Source organism: Micromesistius poutassou (assembly GCF_964030765.1).
Source record: "Micromesistius poutassou genome assembly, chromosome: 24".
NCBI classification, from domain to species: domain Eukaryota; kingdom Metazoa; phylum Chordata; class Actinopteri; order Gadiformes; family Gadidae; genus Micromesistius; species Micromesistius poutassou.
Genome location: NC_140294.1, coordinates 6,970,476 through 6,995,443, shown reverse-complemented (window position 1 = coordinate 6,995,443; position 24,968 = coordinate 6,970,476). Strand labels below are relative to the sequence as shown.

Here is a 24,968-nt window from a genome sequence, read left to right as displayed (position 1 = left end):
AGAGGGTGGAAATGTTGTAAAGCAATAGGCACACGGTGAGTGAACTCGATAGTAGGCTAAATTGCCGGCAAACCGAGCTACCAAGCTCGCTTTTTCAAAATTGAGGGTATCTATGACTTTCATTTCGCCATACTTACGTAACCGTTTTATAAAAGCAATAGATCACTTCAGTCAGTGAAATGTGCTCATTACACCACAGTTAAGGGGCGTTGTCCGTCCCGACGTGCAGCGGAGGGACGGACACCGCCCCTTAACTGTGGTATAATGAGAACATTTCACAGCCTGTCGTGATCTATTGCTTAAATAGAAAACCGCTTCGCGGCACGGATGATTTTTTTTTTCTTGTGTACTCGTGCACATGTGTCATCCCACCCTCTGTCCCTCCCCCCCTCTGTAAGTGTTTGACCGTTGAGTAAAACTGACCTGAGAGTTTCCAGTGTACAGTGTGGACTCCCCAGTCCAGCAGAGAGCAGCTTCACTCCTGAATCCTGCAGATCATTGGTACTCAGGTCCAGCTCTTTCAGATGGGAGCGGTTGGAGCTGAGAACTGAGGCCAGAGCTTCACAGCATCTCTCTGACAGATCACAGCCATCCAGCCTTCACACACACAATAAACACAACATGTTAGGAACTGGGATTAAAATATTTTACATCTTTTACATAAAAGGACGTGTTGAAAACTTTAATTAGAGATGTTTTATTAATTGAAATACATTCAATCTATAAATGTTAATTTAATTATCTGTGTAACTTTTACTTTTAACATAATTAAGTTATTGTCTTCATCTTTATTAGAAAAGTGTTTTTAGTTCAACTAATGTTTAAAACACTGGATATTTAAATGTAGTATATGCTACACGTGAACCTCCTCAGATGGAGCAATTTGATTGGTTCACTATCTCTGGATATCGGACAATATCCCGAGATTGAGATCTCAAACTCGGGATATTGGGGAGCGTGTAACTGTCGTCGCGTCACGCTAATAAAAACTAATAAACCGCTCATAAAAACGAATAAATCCTGGCAAAAAGTGTAATCTTGTTTATTTTTGGAGTGTTCACGTGTAGTTTATATAAAACAATGATTCACCTCAGGCTCCGTGAATAGTCCAAATGTATTAGCCCCTGCTATAAACAATCTAGCCCCCGTAGCTCCCCCAATCATAATTATTTGGCGCCGCTACTGGTTACAAATAATAAGTAAATGCTTAAATATCATTTAGCTGGGCGATCTCTACAGAGAATAAAGTCCTCTCCTCCTTTGTCTCCTCCCTCTCTCACTCGTGACCTCTCACCCTTCCCCCAGATGAAGTCTCTGTATCAACGCATCCTATTGGTTAAACCCAAAGCGTCCATATAACCAAACTACTGAACAAGGTTAAACGTTTTAAAATAGTGGGTCACCTTTTATTAATAATGAACGTATATTTATGCATGTAACCTCATCAATAACTATTTATTCATACTTATAGCAACATATTTAAAGGTGCATTTAATTATTGATAAACAATTATTATTCATTCTTTAAATATTATTTCATAATAGAGCTTTTGAGTTTGACTTTTCACCTTGGTTACACAATATGACGTTGTGTATATTGAGATGTTATAAGTTAACCTCAAAAGATGTTTTCCAATTTATCATAACTTTTATATTCTACTATTGTATGTATGTTTTTGTTGTGTGTACTCCCTCCGTCCCTCCCCCCTCCTTCTCCGTCCCTCTCCCCCTCTGTCCCTCTCCCCCCTCTGTCCCTCTCCCCCTCTCCCCCCTCTGTCCCTCTCCCCCTCTGTCCCTCTCCCCCCTCCGTCCCTCTCCCCCCTCTGTCTCTGTCCCTCTCCCCCCTCCGTCTCCGTCCCTCTCCCCCCTCTCTCCCTCTCCCCCCTCTGTCCCTCTCCCCTTTCCGTCTCTGTCCCTCTCCCCCCTGCGTCTCTGTCCCTCCCCCCTCTCCCCCTTCTGTCTTCCCCTAAAAGTAATAAAGTGTGATCTTGTTTATTTTTGGAGTGTTCACGTGTAGTTTATATAAAACAATGATTTACCTCAGGCTCTGTGAATAGTGAATCCGTGAACACTATTCACTTTGCCTTCGGCGAATAACTGTTAATTATTATCATTTATTTTTTAGGATATGGATATAGGTTATGATTGGGGAGTTTGTTAAATAAACAAATCGTTACTGCTTTTATATCATATTATTATTTTGTGTTGTGCGTAATATAATACATTATCACTGAACGTACAGAGATGTTTTCTAGGTTATTATAACTTTTATTTTCTAGTTTTATATATATTATCTTGTGTGTATTGTTATACATGTTATTAGTGAACGTACAGATACGATTTGTATTTTATTATACCTTTTATATTCTAGTATATAATATAATATATATATATAATATAAAATTTTATGTATATAGTGTTCTGTGTATTGTAATACATGTTATTAGTGAACTTACAGAGATGTTTTGGAGGCTTTGACCACTGGCAGCAGCCTCAGAAGACCCTCCTCTGAAGCAGAGTATTTCTTCAGGTCAAACACGTCCAGCTCCTCTTCTGATGACAGTAAGATGAAGACCAGAGCTGACCACTGAGCAGGAGAGAGAGAGTCTGTGGAGAGACTTCCTGATGTCAGGGACTGTTGGATCTCCTCCACTAGAGAACGGTCGTTCAGCTCATTCAGACAGTGGAACAGATTGATGCTTCTCTCTGGAGAGAGATCTCCATCTATCTTCTTCTTGATGTAAGACACTGTTTTCTCATTGGTCTTTGAGCCACTTCCTGTCTGTCCCAGCAGACCTCGTAGGAGAATCTGATTGGTCTCCAGAGAGAGGCCCAGGAGGAAGCGGAGGAACAAGTCCAGGTGTCCGTTCTCACTCTGTAAGGCCTTGTCCACAGCACTCTGGTAGAGGAGGAGGAGTTTATCTTCCCCAGAGTTTGGTTGTTCTTCTGAGAGCAGATTGACCCCAGTGTCTATGAAGTGCTTAAAGACATAAAGGGCAGCCAGAAACTCCTGGAGGCTCAGATGGACAAAGCAGAACACCTTGTCCTGGTACAGCCCACACTCCTCTTTAAAGATCTGGGTGAACACTCCTGAGTACACTGAGGCTGCTCTGATATCGATGCCACACGCTGCCAGGTCTGCCTCGTAGAAGATCAGGTTGCCTTTCTCCAGCTGGCTAAAAGCAAGTTTTCCCAGAGAAACAATGATCTCCCTGCTCTGTGAACTCCAGTTTGGATCTGTTTCAGCTCTCCCATGATACTTCCTGTCCCCCTGTATGGACTGAACCCTCAGGAAGTGGCTGTACATCTGAGTCACGGTCTTGGGCGTCTCTTCTCTTTTCTGGGATGTTTTGAAGAAGTCCTCCAGAACTGTAGCAGTGATCCAACAGAAGACTGGGATGTGACACATGATGTGGAGGCTTCGTGATTTCTTGACGTGGGAGATGATTGTGTTGGCCAATGTCTCCTCTCTGAATCTCTTCCTGAAGTACTCCTCCTTCTGTGGGTCGGTGAACCCTCTCACCTCTGTCACCATGTCAACACACTCAGCAGGGATCTGATTGGCTGCCGCAGGGCGTGTGGTTATCCAGATGCGAGCGGAGGGAAGCAGGACGCCCCTGATGAGGTTTGTCAGCAGAACGTCCACCTTGGTGGACTTTGTGACATCAGTCCAGATCGGGTTTCTCTGGAAGTTCAGAGGAAGTCGACACTCATCCAGTCCATCCAAGATGAAGACAACTTGGAACCGGTCGTATCTGCAGATTCCTGCTTCTTTGGTCTCAATAAAGAAGTGATGAAGAAGTTCCACCAAGCTAAACTCTTTGTCTTTCAGTAAATTCAGCTCTCTGAAAGTGAGGAGAAATGTGAAGTGTATGTCGTTGTTGGATTTGCCTTCAGCCCAGTCCAGAGTGAACTTGTGTGTTAAGACGGTTTTACCAATGCCGGCCACTCCAGTTGTCATAATTGTCCTGATTGGTTTATCTTGTCCAGGTAGGGGTGTAAAGATGTCTCCACATTTGATTGGTGTTTCCTCCTTGACTGGTTTCCTGGAAGCTGTTTCAATCAGTCTGACCTCATGTTCCTGGTTGACCTCTCCACTGCCTCTCTCTGTGATGAAGATCTCTGTGAAGAACTCATTCAGAGGTGTTGAATGTCCTGCTTTAGCGATTCCCTCAAACACATTGTTGAACTTCTTCTTCAAATGAGACTTGATTTCATGTTGGCACTCAACAGCAGCAGATCCTAAATGAGAAAAACAACAGAAGAAATCAGTTAGTGGATGGTGGCATCAGTGGAAACAGGTCAATATTTCCTGTTAAATTATCCAAATTATCCAGTCATTTAATGAAAAAAGGTCAAACAAATCGCAACAGAAGAAAACTCAACTGATTTTGTATCTTCAATATGTCCTGAGTAAGGGAAAAAAAGCCCTGACGGATCCCATTAGGGGAAGGTTTCTAAAAACCCAAATATAGCCTATTCATACGCCTATTTATTATTTTTCTCACGTGACTAGGGTAAAAAAGTTAACCTTTAGATAAATTACTGAGTTGATTACTGAGTTGATTACAAACAAAAAATGTATTAAAGTTTTTTTTAATTGTTTGTTACCATGGGCAAACGGTGCATAATCTAATTATGTATGTGCTAATTTGCATAAATACCACAACAAATCTAAACATTGGGTAAAGCCTTGTTGAATCTCTTCTTAAATCTCTTCTTAAAATTCTTAAATCTCTTCTTAATGATAAGGTCTGAATGGAACCCATTTAGGCTTCCCATGAGCATTAATTAATTAATTAATTATAATCCTCTAATAATTAATTAGAGGACCTTGAATGAATGACTGAATCTCTGCCCCCGGTGGTGACATTTGTTTGCCTCTATAGTCTTTTACTGTAAGATTCCATCAAGATTCTACAAGACTTTTCACCTGGCTATACCCAATGTTTAGATCTGTTGTTGTGTTTATGCAAATTAGCACATACATAATTAGATTATGCACTGTACGCCCATGGCAACAAGCAATTTCCAAAAACGTGTAATACATTTGTTTGTCTTGATGTAAGTAATCAACTCAGTCATTTTCATAGTGATATCTAAATGTTAAAGTTTTGACCCTATTCACGTGAGAAAAATAATGAATAGGCATATGAATAGGATATATTTGAGTGTTTTTCTAAACTTTCCCCTAATGGGATTCTTCTGGTCTTTTCTTTCCTTACTCAGGACATATTTAGGATACAAAATTAGTTGGGTTTGCTTCTGTTGCAATTTGTTCTAGGTTGACCCCCATTTTGGCATAAAATTACTAGACTAGAGGGCTTTGTAGGTGAGCAGAAGGTTTTAAAGGTCCCATGGCATGCTACTTTTTGGATACTTTTATATAGGTCTTAGCAGTCCCCTATACTGTATCCAAAGTCTCTTTCCCCAAATTCAGCCTTGGTGCAGAATGACAGCCACTACGAGCCAGTCCCACAATGAGCTTTCCACATGCCGTTTCTGTGTCTGTAGCTTTAAATTCTAATGAGGAGGAGAGAGGCGGGCAAGGTGGAGGGTGGGGGTGTGGCCAGGGTTGCCAGCTTGGGCAGTTTACCGCCAAAGCTGGTTTAGGATCAGATCGGTGGTTTTTGGTAGCCAAAACACAACACTGACACGTCAGATCAAATAAGACAAACGACTGTGCTATCCTTCTTCCTGTGACACAATCAGTAGCATCTGTTACGTTCAGAGCTGGTTCAGAGCAGCAGGCAGCAGACACACACACACACACACGCACACACACACACACACACACACACACACACTGCTCTGGCTGATGTGCCCCCACTACCTTCAGCTCACTTCACGTACGCATGCAGGCCCGCCCCCCAAACATATTTTTATTTGAAATAAACAAAATGTTAAAGTGGGTTAATCTTGCAGGCCTATAGCCGAAAGGTCCACTCAGGGTTTTTTCCACTAGTCTTTATGATGAGCGACTTTCATTGTTAATAAACAAAAGCATTGTTAACAGATGAAGGCATTATTTTCTATAACTAGATGAATAAAGTCACTGATAAGCTTAATTGGTTATTTAAGGTTGTAGGCTATTTGAATAGACATGCCTACATTGTGTTGTTAATAGGCTAATAATATGCAAATGCTGGATTAACTCCTAAAGATTACTAAAGTTAACTTTAGTAAGACTATGCTACTACAAGCGCAGATTCTGCCATGACAAACACCCATTCACAAAAACTGACGGATGTGGCGAGGGCGCATCGTCTTAAAGCTCAGAGGGCAGTGTTGGCAGTCTGACCTCTGCCGCGCGATTCTGAAAAGTATTGGCTCATGCGGCCAATTGCAATTAGCCTAGGGTGACCAGACGTCCCCGTGTGCCGGGACAGTCCTGATTTTGAGTTGCGTGTCCCTGGGCCCAAAAAAAGCCTGTCGGGATGCTAAAATGTCCCGGTTTCCACCGGCACCAACCACCAGCGATTACATAGCTAACGTGGTCTTACTATAGCCCGATCATTAACTAAAAACCACATAGAAAGAATAAAGCATTCAGCATATGATTTCAACAATGTGTGAGGGCATACGCTCCAGGGATGGTCGCACAGTGGAATGCTGATGGAAAACCAGCGGACGAGTGCTGGGAAGAGATGTTCACGCATTTCAGAAGCAGGGAGATTCTATGCGCACAAAGACATTGCCTACTATGCTTTGTTAAAATTTTTTTTAAAAAACGTTCCGTTGGTGTATTTTCCAAAACTCTCATCAGCTTCAGGCTAATTCATAAAAATAAACATAGTCCCACACGAAACTCATTCAATGACTTTTCATAACATCTCTTAAATGTGTAAATAGGCCTACCAAAACATACATGATTTTTCCCCATTAGGCTAATATGAGCCTAATATCTGCGTCGCAAAGTCTCCCGGTTTTAGTCTCAGGGGGCTCCGCCGCCAGAGCTCCAGCGGGAGACAATCGCGGGCAACGATCCCTTTCTCCTCCATGTCGCGGTTCACTTTGGACTTCAGGGAGTCAAAGCCAAAGTTCCTTTCCCCCAATTCCTTCTCAACCATGGCCGAGATAACCCCCACTACGAGTCTCGTTGTGGAAGTACCAGATACGTCAGAGAACTCGACGCATTTTAGTCTTTTCACCAAATGGGAGCTTTACGCAAGCTTGCGTTATTATGTTGCGTGTTATGCTCCATAACACCAACAGCAGAACGGTTATCCAAATAACAAAGAAGTGTACAACCCTTGCGTTACAGTGTGTGTATTCACACACATGTGGCGCTTTCACGGTCCTAGCTCATTGTCTCATGGGCGGACCAAATTCTCTGGGCGGGCAAAGCAGAGAAAGGGGCGGTAACCTGGCCCCTTATGACGACATACGGGGAAAATTCCAAATCAGCCTGTCTGAGCTTTCATTTTCTCAAAGGCGGAGCAGGATACCCAGGGCTTGCTTTACACCTATCGTCATTTCTAGCCACTGGGGGACCATAGGCAGGCTACGGGAACTCATATTAATGTTAGAAAACCTCATAAAGTGACATTTTCATGCCATGGGACCTTTAAGGTCAACCTGGTGTTGGACAGGGAGCCAGTGTAGTTGGATGAGAACGGGGGTGATGTGGTCGGATGATTTGGTGCTGGTGATGATGATGTTTAACATTCTTTAACCTGACAATACCCCAACAATAAACCTTCACATCTGGAAAAAAACATTTTAACATCAAAGTTAGAAATATATATATATATATATATATATATATATATATATAGATATATAGATATCTATAGATATCTCAAGATATGTCATTTAATCTGAGCAGAACAAATAAGAGTCTCATACTGAATTTGCATTTGTTCTCTGTTTTGGAGATAAGAGTCTCTTCTGCCCTTTGAAATAATTGTCTCTGTCTTCTAAATAAGAGTTTCTTACCGCCCCACAGTGTGTCAGCCAGTTCCTCCTGGTTCATCTCCATCAGGCAGAGCTTTGTGATGTCTACCACTCCCTCTATGGCGCGCCTCCTCTGCTCCTCGTTCTTATCATCCACCTCCTCCTCCTCCCTCTGACTCTCTGAGCATTGTGGGTAATCTGGGAAGTGAACCCTCCAGAGCTTCTTCAGCTGCTTGTCTAGAAAAGCATGTGCGTTCTCCTCAGCCCTCTGGAACAGAACAAACATCAAGGAGAACTTTACTCTGAACTCACTGAGGACATCAGAAGCATCTGTCCTGGATTCATGTCCCGCTGGTCTGAAGAGGGAAGCCTGGAGACTATTAGCTCCACAAGAGCTGCTTTCTAATGTTCTTGTCTTGTCTTGTCTTGTTGGACATTTACACACCTTGATCAGCTCTGTTTGATGCTGCTGTACAGACTGAGCACTGGTAACCTTTGACCTCTCCTGGTGTCTGTGGAGAACACACACACACACACACACTATTGTATTTTTCCTGACTTCCTGACACTACCAACAGGTCTGTTTTCATAGTCTTTTTGAAACTCCGACCTCTCCTCTCTGGAGGGGCGTCCATCTTTAAATTCAGGAGGATAACCCATAGACCAGTCACTCTTCATGGAGACACAGCTGGGTCCAGGGGAGTCTGCTCTCTGCTGCCTCCTTCTGAAAAACAAGAACCATCTGGAAGTTAGGATATGTCGATATCTTTTCGTTTCATAATTTAGGGCTACTCAACTACTTTCTCATGACTTTTCATTTCAATAATCTTTCTCAGATTATTGAAATGGAAATATAAGGGCGGGCTGAAAATGTTAAGTTATTAGCTGTTTTCACACATGTCCTCCGCCTTTTCTCTGCATTTGTACATCAGGAGGTTCGACCGTGAGGGTCATTCACACTTATTCACACTTGATGTCCGATATGCGGACATCAGTGTCGCTCAGACATCAGTAGAATCTCTGACTGGTTTAGGGGGGCGGGCTTGAAGGGGCGGGATATGACGTAGGGTCTAAATTATCAAGAGGCGGGATAGGACGGCCACTGTCACTCTCTCTGTTTTGGTTTGACCACAGACAGCATGGAGGCAGAACGGGCAGAACTCATCGCGATCATCTGAAATGTTGCTGCAGCGATGCATCATATATTCCGTTGCATCCAAAACATCTGCATGATCGATGAAAGATTGGAGCATGAGTTACAGACAAATAGAAGAAACGACAAACAAGAAAGGCGTTGCGAACGACTGCGTTACCGGAGAAAGATAGCGTATTTTTTTGCTTAATTTGACATCTAACAAACACTGGGACAAATGTAGTTGATTTCTGTGTAACTGAGAAAACAGGGAGTGGAAGGACGGGACCCTATAATGTACAACTAACTGTCGTCAATAATAAGTGTTACGAGAGTTAGCGCATGTGTGTGTGTGTGAGACTGTGTCTGTGCAAACGTGTAAAGTCAGTGAAACTAAGAATAAAGTACCCAGCCTGTCAATAATCGGTGGCCACTTCATTCCGACCATATTCAAACCTATAAGCAGACCCACTGCCGTTCAAAGTGAAGGGTGTTACCCCCGAGAGAACATCGGCCCTGGAGGGAACGTCTCCCCTGTGCTCCTCGACTACGGTCTGGGAGCCGACAGCAGGAAAGGTGTAACATAATAATAAAAAACATTTTCTATATGCGCGTGCAGCTGTGAACTCATGCATTGTAATTTATTGTATGACGTTGTACTTACGATAAGACCTATCATTTAGCGTTCACCACACACACACACACACACACACACACATTTTTCCTGACTTGTAAACATCAGTACCAGTAGAGTCTGATAACAAGAGTCTGCTCTCTGCTGCTGGACTCTTCTAGAAAAACAAGAACCAGATTTATGGACGTTTGAAAGAAGCTGTATCTTTATGATCTCTGGTAACTCCTCACCTTTTCTCAATAGACTGATTTCCATCTTTAAATTCCCAAGGTATATCCATAGAGCGGTCACTCTTCATGGAGACACAGCTGGGTCCAGGGGAGTCTGCTCTCTGCTGCCTCCTTCTGAAAAACAAGAACCATCTGGAAGTTAGGATATGTCGATATCTTTTCGTTTTATAATTTAGGGCTACTCAACTACTTTCTCATGACTTTTCATTTCAATAATCTTTCTCAGATTATTGAAATGGAAATATAAGGGCAGGCTGAAAATGTTAAGTTATTAGCTGTTTTCACACATGTCCTCTGCCTTTTCTCTGCATTTGTACATCAGGAGGTTAGACCGTGAGGATCATTCACACTTATTCACACTTGATGCCCGATAACCGGACATCTGTGTCGCTCAGACATCAGTAGAATCTCTGACTGGTTTAGGGGGGCGGGCTTGAAGGGGCGGGATATGACGTAGGGTCTAAATTATCAAGAGGCGGGATAGGATGGCCACTGTCACTCTCTCTGTTTTGGTTTGACCACAGACAGCGCGGAGGCAGAACGGGCAGAACTCATCGCGATCATCTGAAATGTTGCTGCAGCGATGCATCATATATTCCGTTGCATCCACAACATCCGCATGATGGATGAAAGATTGGAGCATGAGTTAGAGACAAATAGGAGAAACGACAAAGAAAGGTGTCGTGAACGACTGCGTTACCGGAGAAAGAGAGCGTATTTTTTTGCTTAATTTGACATCTAACAAACACTGGGACAAATGTAGTTGATTTCTGTGTTTAACTGAGAAAACAGGGAGTGGAAGGACGGGACCCTATAATGTACAACTAACTGTTGTCAATAATAAGTGTTACGAGAGTTAGCGCATGTGTGTGTGTGTGAGACTGTGTCTGTGCAAACGTGTAAAGTCAGTGAAACTAAGAATAAAGTACCCAGCCTGTCAATAATCGGTGGCCGCTTCATTCTGACCATATTCAAACCTATAAGCAGACCCACTGCCGGTCAAAGTGAAGGGTGTTACCCCCGAGAGAACATCGGCCCTGGAGGGAACGTCTCCCCTGTGCTCCTCGACTACGGTCTGGGAGCCGACAGCAGGAAAGGTGGAACATAAAAATAAAAAAACATTTTCTATATACGCGTGCAGCTGTGAACTCATGTATTTTAATTTATTGTATGACGTTGTACTTACGATAAGACCTATCATTTAGCATTCACCACACACACACACACACACACACACACACACACACACACACATTTTTCCTGACTTGTAAACATCAGTACCAGTAGAGTCTGATAACAAGAGTCTGCTCTCTGCTGCTGGACTCTTCTAGAAAAACAAGAACCAGATTTATGGACGTTTGATAGAAGCTGTATCTTTATGATCTCTGGTAAGTCCTCACCTTTTCTCAATAGATGGATTTCCATCTTTAAATTCCCAAGGTATATCCATAGAGCGGTCACTCTTCATGGAGACACAGCTGGGTCCAGGGGAGTCTGCTCCCTGCTGCCTCCTTCTGAAAAACAAGAACCATCTGGAAGTTAGGATATGTCGATATCTTTTCGTTTCATAATTTAGGGCTACTCAACTACTTTCTCATGACTTTTCATTTCAATAATCTTTCTCAGATTATTGAAATGGAAATATAAGGGCAGGCTGAAAATGTTAAGTTATTAGCTGTTTTCACACATGTCCTCCGCCTTTTCTCTGCATTTGTACATCAGGAGGTTCGACCGTGAGGGTCATTCACACTTATTCACACTTGATGTCCAATATGCGGACATCTGTGTCGCTCAGACATCAGTAGAATCTCTGACTGGTTTAGGGGGGCGGGCTTGAAGGGGCGGGATATGACGTAGGGTCTAAATTATCAAGAGGCGGGATAGGACGGCCACTGTCACTCTCTCTGTTTTGGTTTGACCACAGACAACATGGAGGCAGAATGGGCAGAACTCATCGCGATCATCTGAAATGTTGCTGCAGCGATGCATCATATATTCTGTTGCATCCACAACATCCGCATGATGGATGAAAGATTGGAGCATGAGTTACAGACAAACAGAAGAAACGACAAACAAGAAAGGCGTCGTGAACGACTGCGTTACCGGAGGAAGATAGCGTATTTTTTTGCTTAATTTGACATTTTAACAAACACTGGGACAAATGTAGTTGATTTCTGTGTTTAACTGAGAAAACAGGGAGTGGAAGGACGGGACCCTATAATGTACAACTAACTGTTGTCAATAATAAGTGTTACGAGAGTTAGCGCATGTGTGTGTGCGTGAGACTGTGTCTGTGCAAACGTGTAAAGTCAGTGAAACTAAGAATAAAGTACCCAGCCTGTCAATAATCGGTGGCCACTTCATTCTGACCATATTCAAACCTATAAGCAGACCCACTGCCGGTCAAAGTGAAGGGTGTTACCCCCGAGAGAACATCGGCCCTGGAGGGAACGTCTCCCCTGTGCTCCTCGACTACGGTCTGGGAGCCGACAGCAGGAAAGGTGTAACATAATAATAAAAAACATTTTCTATATACGTGTGCAGCTGTGAACTCATGTATTGTAATTTATTGTATGATGTTGTACTTATGATAAGACCTATCATTTAGCATTCACCACACACACACACACACACACACACACACACACACACACACACACACACATACACACACACACACACACACACACACACACACACACACACACACACACACACACACACACACACATTTTTCCTGACTTGTAAACATCAGTACCAGTAGAGTCTGATAACAAGAGTCTGCTCTCTGCTGTTGGACTCTTCTAGAAAAACAAGAACCAGATTTATGGACGTTTGATAGAAGCTGTATCTTCATAATATAACGATAAATCCTCACCTCTTCTCAATAGACGGATTTCCATCTTTAAATTCCCAAGGTCGATCCATAGAGTGGTCACTCTTCATGGAGACACAGCTGGGTCCAGGGGAGTCTGCTCTCTGCTGCCTCCTTCTGAAAAACAAGAACCATCTGGAAGTTAGGATATGTCGATATCTTTTCGTTTCATAATTTAGGGCTACTCAACTACTTTCTCATGACTTTTCATTTCAATAATCTTCCTCAGATTATTGAAATGGAACTATAAGGGCAGGCTGAAAATGTTAAGTTATTAGCTGTTTTCACACATGTCCTCCGCCTTTTCTCTGCATTTGTACATCAGGAGGTTCGACCGTGAGGGTCATTCACACTTATTCACACTTGATGTCCGATATGCGGACATCAGTGTCGCTCAGACATCAGTAGAATCTCTGACTGGTTTAGGGGGGCGGGCTTGAAGGGGCGGGATATGACGTAGGGTCTAAATTATCAAGAGGCGGGATAGGACGGCCACTGTCACTCTCTCTGTTTTGGTTTGACCACAGACAGCATGGAGTGACTGAGAAAACAGGGAGTGGAAGGACGGGACCCTATAATGTACAACTAACTGTTGTCAATAAAAAGAGTTGCGAGAGTTAGCGCATGTGTGTGTGTGTGAGACTGTGTCTGTGCAAACGTGTAAAGTCAGTGAAACTAAGAATAAAGTACCCAGCCTGTCAATAATCGGTGGCCGCTTCATTCCGACCATATTCAAACCTATAAGCAGACCCACTGCCGGTCAAAGTGAAGGGTGTTACCCCCGAGAGAACATCGGCCCTGGAGGGAACGTCTCCCCTGTGCTCCTCGACTACGGTCTGGGAGCCGACAGCAGGAAAGGTGGAACATAAAAATAAAAAAACATTTTCTATATACGCGTGCAGCTGTGAACTCATGTATTGTAATTTATTGTATGATATGTACTCTGAGGGTTATGATAAGACCTATCATTTAGCGTTCACCACGAATGACTCTGAAAAGCAGTGCCACATTAAAATATGTTTTAAACCATTCAGCGAACAAAAGGCAACAGGCTGATTATCGATTAGGGTGCGGGTGCCACTCAATGACATGCAAACGTAGACCGAAGCGTCATCAACACGCCCACTCAACTGGTGTGAAATGCCCACATCCTACTGCTCACTCACATATAAGGTAATTAACATTTCCGCCGGCTAAAATACTACCTGAGGGGTAGTCTTTTATCAAGAGGTCCAACATCAGGATAAGTCATTCACATATACGGCCCGTCGGGGCCGAATAGCGGGAGAATAGACGGTTGTACGTCCATATGTGAAAGCAGCTATAGTATTATGTACTTTATGTATATACATGTTCTAGTACATCTACAGAGATGTTTGGTATATTAGGTTACAACCAGCGGCGGTGCAAGGGGGGGGGCTAGCGGGGGCTTAAGCTCCCCCTGAAAAAGGCTGAGCCCCCCCCAAGCCCCCCCTCCCAAAACCACAGTCGTTTGGTTATGACTAATATTTATGGTCAAAAGATGTTTTTAATAATAATGTGGCGAGCAGCACGGGAACGACCAGACGGGAGCCCAAGGTGAGAGAGTTTGCAATAATAATACCCAATATATATATATATATATATATATATATATATATTATTATATGAAGACATCGAATTGACTTATATGTTACAAAACTGAACTATGAAATCATATTTTTCATTTGCGTAAGTGATGATGACCGTTGCTGCTTGTTGAGTGATTTGATTGGTTAATTTGTATCATATTGTAGTGTGTAGTAGGGGTTAGTCATGGTTGTCAACATTGCCGCCGGCTAAAATACTACCTGATACTACCTTAACATGTTAACATAAAAACACACTTAGTACCCGTCATACTGTGCATAGAGTGTTGATTCACAATGCGTTTAGCTAACATAGAAATAGAGCAGTCAGTTTCTACATTTCTACACAGACCTGTGTTATTCTTCATGGATTATTGGTTTCAATAAATCTCTTCACCTCAAAAGATCAAACTGATTCAATAAAAGCTGTTTGAAAGACGTTGAACCTTCTAACATTAAACCTGTAAAGTCTGCTACAAGTCGTCTTAATATTCATTTCATTCACACGATTCAAACAGCAGAATAAACGGCCTCAGCCATGAACCAATCCATCTCCAAGTGGTCCTGTGATTGGACGTTGGTATGTTCTGATTAACGATGGGCGGGCAGATCAAGATGATCCGCGGGCCACCAGTTGAACAGCCCTGATGTATCGGCTGAATCCTCACCTTGTCTTAGAAGGTTGGTGATTTCCATCTTTAAACCGGTCAGGTGGATCCATAGAGCTTATATCATATAATGAACATAATATTTATGATCTCTGATGAATCCTCACCTCTTCTCAATAGACTGATTTCCATCTTTAAAGTTATGAGGTTGTTCCATAGAGCGGTCACTCTTCATGGAGACACTGCTGGGTCCAGGGGAGTCTGCTCTCTGCTGCTGCGCTGGGCTTCAACACACACACACACACACACACACACACACACACACACACAGCTGTTACTCAGACTAATGATGGCGTCATGATATATCACTGCTGAGCTCTGAGATGGACAACAGTCACAGACAGAGAGATCCTCTTCTTACCTCTTAGCTTTGCTCCGGCGGCCATGTTCCCCAGACAGAGTGGTCTTAGAGGTAGGACCCCCCTCCTCTCTCTCCTCATCCATAGTAGACTGGAGACCTGGACACAAACACAACTCATCCATCACTTCATTTGTCTTCTGAACTTTAGCTGTTTATTGAGAGAGACGATCATTGTGACTGCGTCACACTAAAGCGTTATGGACGTCATAGACCATCAATATGAACCCCACAACAACATACCCATACTGCCCTCACTACAGTACAGATGTGTACAGCACATGAGAACTGAGAGATGAGAATGAAACACCTTGGAGACTGTAACTGTGCTTAAACTACAACACAAAAAAGATATACGATTGACTTCAAAAGTCACCATAGCATGACTAAAAGAAAAAGAAAAAAACGTAAAGTAAACGTAAAACGTAAAACCTAAAGAAACCTAAACCTAAAGACAATATAAACGGTAGTAAACTGGTCATTATTATATACCAGTGACCTAAAGACAATATAAACGGTAGTAAACTGGTCATTATTATATACCAGTGAACTAAAACAATATAAACGGTAGTAAACTGGTCATTATTATATACCAGTAACCTAAAGACAATATAAACGGTAGTAAACTGGTTATTATTATATACCAGTAACCTAAAGACAATATAAACGGTAGTAAACTGGTCATTATTATATACCAGTGACCTAAAGACAATATAAACGGTAGTAAACTGGTTATTTTTATATACCAGTAACCTAAAGACAATATAAATGGTAGTAAACTGGTCATTATTATATACCAGTAACCTAAAGACAATATAAACGGTAGTAAACTGGTCATTATTATATACCAGCAACCTAAAGACAATATAAACGGTAGTAAACTGGTTATTATTATATACCAGTAACCTAAAGACAATATAAACGGTAGTAAACTGGTTATTATTATATACCAGTAACCTAAAGACAATATACATGGTGGTAAACTGGTTATTATTATATACCAGTAACCTAAAGACAATATAAACGGTAGTAAACTGGTTATTATTATATACCAGTAACCTAAAGACAATATAAACGGTAGTAAACTGGTCATTATTATATACCAGTAACCTAAAGACAATATAAACGGTAGTAAACTGGTCATTATTATATACCAGTAACCTAAAGACAATATAAACGGTAGTAAACTGGGGCCTCATGTACAAAGCTTGCTTACGCACAAAAAAGCTGCGTAAGCAACTTCTCACGCAAACGTTCGGATGTACAAAGACTGACTTGACGTGAGAAAGTGCGGTTCTCCACGCAAACTAAATGCCTGGCTTACGCACATTTCTGCTGCATTTTGTCAGTTGGCGGCACATAGAGGCAATGCAGCGCAACAACATTAAGCCTACGCGATCACGAGTCATGAAGTAATATTGCAATATGAGGCGAGTTCAAAGTGGATTTGAACGTCGGAATGCGTGATCTTAAATGCGCTTCAATCATGCGTTATTGTTGTCGAGACGCATAATGTGACACTGTTGTTAGGCTAAACTTAAACAGACCCATAAAACTAAATTGTCAATATTGGAATTAAAAGGAAGCCCCAGCAATATTATTTTCAGTGATGGCTTGTTTATTAAACGTTACATATTTTCCGGACCACGCATGACATGATCTCTCTTCACACATTTGTTGTGAAATTCTTGACTGCAGCCATTGTTAGTTAAAATCAATCCATCAATGAACCAGTCGGCCAATTTCGAATTATGTACATATTATTGACACATTGGGTGTATGGATACAACCTATCGTCAGCATGCATCCAAATAAATGAGAATATAAAAGCATGCGTAAAATGTACCGATATATCAGTACATTTTGCGCATGCTTTTTTTTTTTTTTTTTTCTTTATAGGTTGACAATGGCAGTGTTGGCCTTGTTAGAAGATGGTCGCATTCAAAATTAACGGGTGTTCCGCGACTATTATGATTTTTTGGTCAAAAAAGAGCCGATCCCAAATCACAGCTGCCACCCTTTGCTCAAATAGGGCGAGCTCCCAGACTCCGCCCCGCTGCGCTCTGACCCACGCTTCTCCGGGGTCAGAGTAGAGACCTTTCTTTTTACGTCCACCTTGATGTCCGACCACTTTTTTTTAATGTCAGCCACAGTTCGGCTTTCCGCCCCAACCTCACTGACCGACTTGGCGACGTTTTCCCACGCCAGTTTTTTGCTTTTGGTGCTGATTCCGGAGGAAAGAGAGCCAAACAAGATCGTATTTCTGGCCTCTACCTCCGAAATCAGCACCTCCACCTCGCATTCACTAAAGTTATTTTTTCTTCCTTTCTCCATGTTCTCCTTTCTCCTAACGAGTGCACTACTGCAGGCCTATTTATACGAATTAGCATATTAAATGAGGGAGGAGACTGGGTGGAGAGACGGGCTCGTGCATGTGCGCTCAATTTCACGTTAATTGGGATGTACAAAGAGAATCTGCGTGAAATCGTGCTTACGCAAGGATTGATACATCCGGATTTATTTGTGCGCAGCAGCTTTCCAGATTTTGGCGTCCGCAAAGTTTTAGTCAGAAATCCACGCAAGTCTTAGTACATGAGGCCCCAGGTCATTATTATATACCAGTAACCTAAAGACAATATAAACGGTAGTAAACTGGTTATTATTATATACCAGTAACCTAAAGACAATATAAACGGTAGTAAACTGGTTATTATTATATACCAGTAACCTAAAGACAATATACACGGTAGTAAACTGGGGCCTCATGTACAAAGCTTGCTTACGCACAAAAAAGCTGCGTAAGCAACTTCTCACGCAAACGTTCGGATGTACAAAGACTGACTTGACGTGAGAAAGTGCGGTTCTCCACGCAAACTAAATGCCTGGCTTACGCACATTTCTGCTGCATTTTGTCAGTTGGCGGCACATAGAGGCAATGCAGCGCAACAACATTAGGCCTACTCGATCACGAGTCATGAAGTAATATTGCAATATGAGGCGAGTTCAAAGTGGATTTGAACGTCGGAATGCGTGATCTTAAATGCGCTTCAATCATGCGTTATTGTTGTCGAGACGCATAATGTGACACTGTTGTTAGGCTAAACTTAAACAGACCCATAAAACTAAATTGTCAATATTGGAATTAAAAGGAAGCCCCAGCAATATTATTTTCAGTGATGGCTTGATTATTAAACGTTACATATTTTCCGGACCACGCATGACATATGATCTCTCTTCACACATTTGTTGTGAAATTCTTGACTGCAAAATTATTATGTGATGTTGAGTGGAATAAGCACAAGCCATTGTTACTTAAAATCAATCCATCAATGAACCAGTCGGCCAATTTCGAATTCTGTACATATTATTGACACAACCTATCGTCAGCATCCAAATAAATGAGAATATAAAAGCATGCGCAAAATGTGGTAATAATCGATAGGTTGACAATGGCAGTGTTGGCCTTGTTAGAAGATGGTCGCATTCAAAATTAACGGGTGTTCCGCGACTATTATGATTTTTTTGTCAAAAAGGAGCCGATCCCGAATCACAGCTGCCACCCTTTGCTCAAATAGGGCGAGCTCCCAGACTCCGCCCCGCTGCGCTCTGACCCACGCTTCTCCGGTGGGCAGACAACTTTCTTTTTACGTCCACCTTGATGTCCGACCACTTTTTTTTAATGCCAGCCACAGTTCGGCTTTCCGCCCCAACCTCATTGACCGACTTAGCAACGTTTTCCCACGCCAGTTTTTTGCTTTTGGTGCTGATTCCGGAGGAAAGAGAGCCAAACAAGATCTTATTTCTGGCCTCTACCTCCGAAATCAGCACCTCCACCTCGCATTCACTAAAGTTATTTTTTCTTCCTTTCTCCATGTTCTCCTTTCTCCTAACGAGCGCACTACTGCAGGCCTATTTATACGAATTAGCATATTAAATGAGGGAGGAGACTGGGTGGAGAGACGGGCTCGTGCATGTGCGCTCAATTTCACGTTAATTGGGATGTACAAAGAGAATCTGCGTGAAATCGTGCTTACGCAAGGATTGATACATCCGGATTTATTTGTGCGCAGCAGCTTTCCAGATTTTGGCGTCCGCAAAGTTTTAGTCAGAAATCCACGCAAGTCTTTGTACATGAGGCCCCTGGTCATTATTATATACCAGTAACCTAAAGACAATATAAACGGTAGTAAACTGGTTATTATTATATACCAGTAACCTAAAGACAATATACACGGTAGTAAACTGGTCATTATTATATACCAGTAACCTAAAGACAATATAAACTGTAGTAAACTGGTTATTATTATATACCAGTAACCTAAAGACAATATACACGGTAGTAAACTGGTCATTATTATATACCAGTAACCTAAAGACAATATACACGGTAGTAAACTGGTTATTATTATATACCAGTAACCTAAAGACAATATACACGGTAGTCAACTGGTCATTATTATATACCAGTAACCTAAAGACAATATAAACGGTAGTAAACTGGTTATTATTATATACCAGTTACCTAAAGACAATATACACGGTAGTAAACTGGTCATTATTATATACCAGTAACCTAAAGACAATATAAACGGTAGTAAACTGGTTATTATTATATACCAGTAACCTAAAGACAATATACACGGTAGTAAACTGGTTATTATTATATACCAGTAACCTAAAGACAATATACACGGTAGTAAACTGGTTATTATTATATACCAGTAACCTAAAGACAATATAAACGGTAGTAAACTGGTTATTATTATATACCAGTTACCTAAAGACAATATACACGGTAGTAAACTGTCGACCTACCTTGTCGACTCCGTGATTAAACCGCGTCCCAGACGGTATGAAGTTATAAAAGTATAAATGTAAGGGAAGAAACGGAGGCTGAAGTGTTCCTAAAACAGTAAAAATGAAACGGAGGCTGAAGTGTTCCTAAAACAGTAAAAATGATTGAATGTATTAATTATTAATAGATTAAAGTGGATGTAGAGAAAGACTGATCTTCACGGCCGCTCACTGAGGAAGACTGAGTTCAGATGAGGAAGTGGTTTGAACGTCTCAGGGAGGAAGCGATGTTACGTCAGAAGCACGCACACACACACACACACACACACACACACACACATACATGCGGGGACATGCACATGCGCACACACAGACACACACTTACACTCACACACACACACACACACACACACACACACACACACGCGGGGACATGCACACGCGCACACACAGACACACACTTACACTCACACACACACACACACACACACACACACACACACACACACAGTGTGTTGGGAGTTGAGCAGTGGCGTTCTGCACAAGCGGGGGGCTTTTTGTGGTGAGTTTGTTAAACCATCGTCGATGACACGCGTTGACGCCCGCGTTGACGATGAGTGCAGGATGTTGTGTTCTTTGAGGAAGAAGGCCGCCGACACAGGATCGCTTTTAACTCACTTTATTTGTTCTAGGTTTTGGTCTATTAGGGATGAAGCAAAAGGAGAGGAATTGTATAATTCACGCGTGGAGCGACTCTTAGCTGGATATCTGACCGATGCGCTGCCTGTAGAGTTCCTGCCCTCTCCTGCTTGTGTGCACTCGATAGTACTTTGGCAGGCGTGGCCTCCATGACGTGTAATGTGCTCTGATTGGCTAGTGTTGAGCGCCCGCCTCCTAGTGTATTATGTGTGCTGCCATCTTGTGGCTCTGTGCGGTTAGTACAGCTTATATATATTTGGTCCTGTTCCCTGGTGGCTATGTGAGGATATTACAGCCTGTTGTTACATGTGCTGTCATTCGTCACAAGGAGCGTCTCTGCTTCCGCTGCGGTTGACTTTGGTCTGACCTGAGCAGCGTCTCTCAGATGAGAGGAGGCGGTTCTGGTGATCCTTCTCACACGGTGATCATAAGAAAGCACCGGGCCCAGCAGGACGCCCAGACTCTGGACCCAGCACCTCTGGGAGACAGCGGAGCCGTCACAGCGTGTCTGTGCTTCTTCTGATGACATGTTTCAAGCTCTCAACAGCTATGAATGGTTCCTTCTCCACATAGTGGACAACAGCATCCGGCTTTGTGAGCTTATTTACCATCCCGCCCACTTCCAATCTAAACTCAATTCTTAGCTGGTGTTCGAGAGATGCTTCAAGAGCCACCTCCAGAACGCCAGCTTGTCGACCTCGTGTCTCTGTGTTAGAAACTGCATGTGCATGTCACTCCACCGCACCTCCACAAGAGACGTTGAGTGGTGATTCAGTGTACTGGCTTGCTCCTCCCCCTTGCTCCTCCCACTATAAACAGAGGCCTAGTGAGGCCTCCCCCCCTTTGTCTCACCACTTCCTCACCATGAGTGAGTGTGTGAAGGTGTTTGCCGTGTGTCTTTTGAATTACCCTCAATGAAAGTTTCCTTTTACTTTTTGGAATACTGTTTGTCTTAGAAATGATGTGATGGCTGATCTTTACTTTGTTACATTATATCATGAAGTACTGCAATGTCAAAGTATTTCATTTGATTTAAAGGGCATATTTATGTTTGTTAAGAGAGATATTATAACTTATCTCTTTCTCTGTCTAGAACCAGGGCAATCATCACGACCAAACCAGCTTTGCTTGTAAAATAAAGTCAAGTAAACGAATCCTTGCGTCCTGGTGGTTTGTGGCTCCAGTACAAACCTACTCTTCACTACACTCTGAATAAACCACGTGTTGAACATTTACCACTCCGAGTCAAACCTAGCCCAAACCACGACACCACAAAGATGAAATGAGTTGTTCATCACCCCCCCCCCCCCCCCCCCCCCCCTCAGCTCCCCGCCGTCAAGGCAACCAAACTAGAAGTATGTGGAGGGATTCTAATTCAAGCGACATGTAGCTCCGCCCTTCATGGAGGACCTGTTGAATGAGGGCAGTGTTTCCCACACATAGGCCAATGTGTGGCGCTGCGTCACAGATTGAACAATGAGTGCCACAAATTGATTCCGCTTTTCTTTTTTTTTTTACTTGAATGCGATTTTTAAATGTAACTCCGCCAGCCCGTAATCGGCACCACCCCACCCCCCCCCCCCCCCTCAACAATCCCGTCCGTCCATCCGCCCGCAACCCAACTCCCCCCCCACCACCCCCCCCGGTCAACAATCCCGTCCGTCCGTAAGCATGACGCGGGTGGTCATGCTTACGTTATGACCACCCGCGTGGTCATAACGTAAGCAGTGGCGGTTTTAGGCACGGGCGAAAAACGTGACACATGAGACACATGAGAAAGAAAATGATCCGCGCATTTTCTATTATCGATAATACCCCCCCCCCCCCTGTCAACAACTCCGCCAGCCGGTAATCGCGGCTCCCCCCCCCCCCCCCCCCCCCCCGCCGTCAACAAATCCACCACACATTGCTACCTGGTCTGTGGGAAACACTGGAGGGGGTGAGGGTTCAGAGACCCAGGCCGTGTCCGCCATGCCCTGGAATCCAGGAGCCGAAACCGGAGTCAAACCCCAGGGTTCAGATCCCACCGTCTTCGCCCAAACGGTCGGTGAACGTCGCTCCGCTCCGCTCCGAGCACGCGGCTCGCTCTCTGGGCGGCGCTGAAGGGCCCGTGGGTACCCTGGTGGACGTCAGGACCCAGGGACTCGGGCGGCCAGGTGTGTGTGGAGGTGTGGAGCTCTGTGTGGGCAGCTGTGGATCTCCAGGGGCTGTGGCGCATTTCACCCGCAACGTCTGACGCTTGTAGCGCTCACAGACGACGACGGCGGCCATGGACGCGTAGCGCCTGCCGTGGGTCGCAGCGCGGCCCTCTGCCCCTGAGAACTCTGCGCCCAAAGCGCTTTTAAAAAGAAACCTGAGGGGGGTTTGAACCCCCGCTGAAACAGCGGGCTGCTGGGTAATGAACTGCTGTGTCCTCGTGTCCGTTTGTGTTGGAGTCATCCCTCAACGGTGCACACTGAGGGATGTCACGCGTGTGTTTCTCTTCTTCACAGGGGTGAGGGTGTTGTGTTCATCTCGGACCCACTTGTCCACACAACAGATTGTGTTTGACTCAACATGGCCGCTCTGACGGCCGTATCAGAAAGACTTCACCGCAGCGACTCAAGTGCCGCCCAAGTGCCCCCGAACAAACCAGACCGATCCACGGGGTGTACTGGTCCTGGAGCTCCTCTTCCACTGTACCCCAGGCCTGGACTGGGACAAACCAGACCGATCCACGGGGTGTACTGGTCCTGGAGCTCCTCTTCCACTGTACCCCAGGACTGGACTGGGACAAACCAGACCGATCCACGGGGTGTACTGGTCCTGGAGCTCCTCTTCCACTGTACCCAGTATTATGGCTGGATATCTGTACTTTACTTAATGTTTTTTCTAGATATAGATATATATATATATAGAGAGAAAAACAGGTCTTATACCATCTTCATTGCAATTAGAGAACACCAAACAACGATATCTGACATTACAAAAAGCAATCCAACAGTGACAATACCACAGTAATCCTTAAACCAACTCACAGCAAAACACTGAAGGCAGGCCTCTGCCCCGACACAGGGTGGGGGAGTCACTGAGACTTGTTGTGGGACCAGTAGTGAAGGTGAGTGATGTGTTCTGGTCCCTGTTAGCCCAAATGGATGAACTGCATTATTGAACTTACATGTATTGTCTTTTTTTAATTATAAAAAAGAAAAAGACAAAGGAAAGTATTATTTCAAATAGAAAAGCATCAGCTGCTTGGTGCACCCAGGAGTCTTGGTGCCCCTCAAACACAGACCTCCATGTTTCAACATGGAGGCTCAGGGTCCTGTTAGACGCCACCGGGGAGGCGGTGCATCAACCAGCCTGCAAGGCTCGTCTCTGGAGAGACGCCAGTAGCCGGGGTCTGTTTCCTGTCAGGTCGCTTCTAGAACTCTCTCCATATTCCGTCCCTCATCGGGCGTATGGTTCTGATGGTTCTGGTATCCTGATTATTAATGTTGTGTAGACAAAGCCTCTGTTGTGCTTTTTATGAACTCCCGACCTTAAAGTGTGAACTGATCCTCTGCTGAACACATGAGAACATTCAGTGGATCCACTGAGTTGTTTATCACCATTATGCTTTATTAACCAAATAGAAAAACAGTCCCTTACATGAACACAATAAACACAAGGACTCAAACAATAGAAGAACAGTCCCTTACATGAACACAATAAACACAAGGACTCAAACAATAGAAGAACGGTCCCTTACATGAACACAATAAACACAAGGGGCCCTATCTTTGACTTTTTTTCCATAGGGCTGCATGAATGAACACAGTAGGCCTATAGTAGGTTATGCCATGCGTTAAAATAATAATAATAATAATAATAATAACAACAATAAACTCGAGCAAAGTATATTCCAGCCTTCCAAAACAAAATCTCGTTTTAGGGTAAATGGTTGGTTAAATTATTTGGGAAAGAACAGCTGATACAGCGGTAAGTTGTACTTTTAAATCAATGCATCTGCAAACACCGTACAGCAAACCCATATTTTCTTGACACAGACATCGTGTACAAGCCCATAACTTTTAGGATTGATGAGCACGATTTGA

At 43.4% G+C, this 24,968-nt stretch overlaps 1 protein-coding gene across 10 annotated transcripts in view; it reads right to left on the bottom strand.

Annotated features, from left to right (window-relative positions):
• Positions 1 to 24,968, bottom strand: part of LOC311369502 (NLR family CARD domain-containing protein 3-like) — a gene marked incomplete at both ends in the record, with an annotated part of 312,051 nt that overhangs the window by 124,855 nt on the left and 162,228 nt on the right. For 2 of the 10 annotated variants that reach the window (XM_084487668.1, XM_084487685.1), the window contains 3 exons: positions 9,892 to 10,005; positions 11,292 to 11,405; positions 12,770 to 12,883. The exons of 3 other annotated variants lie outside the window; for them this stretch is intronic. In XM_084487668.1, coding sequence (XP_084343794.1) covers positions 9,892 to 10,005; positions 11,292 to 11,405; positions 12,770 to 12,883 — 342 coding nt within the window. Of the gene's footprint in view, positions 1 to 423; positions 598 to 2,455; positions 4,242 to 7,937; positions 8,182 to 9,891; positions 10,006 to 11,291; positions 11,406 to 12,769; positions 12,884 to 15,148; positions 15,266 to 15,402; positions 15,500 to 20,214; positions 20,305 to 24,968 lie in introns of those variants that run through there. 5 more of the 10 variants (XM_084487686.1, XM_084487677.1, XM_084487671.1 and 2 more) reach the window with 5 other exon arrangements.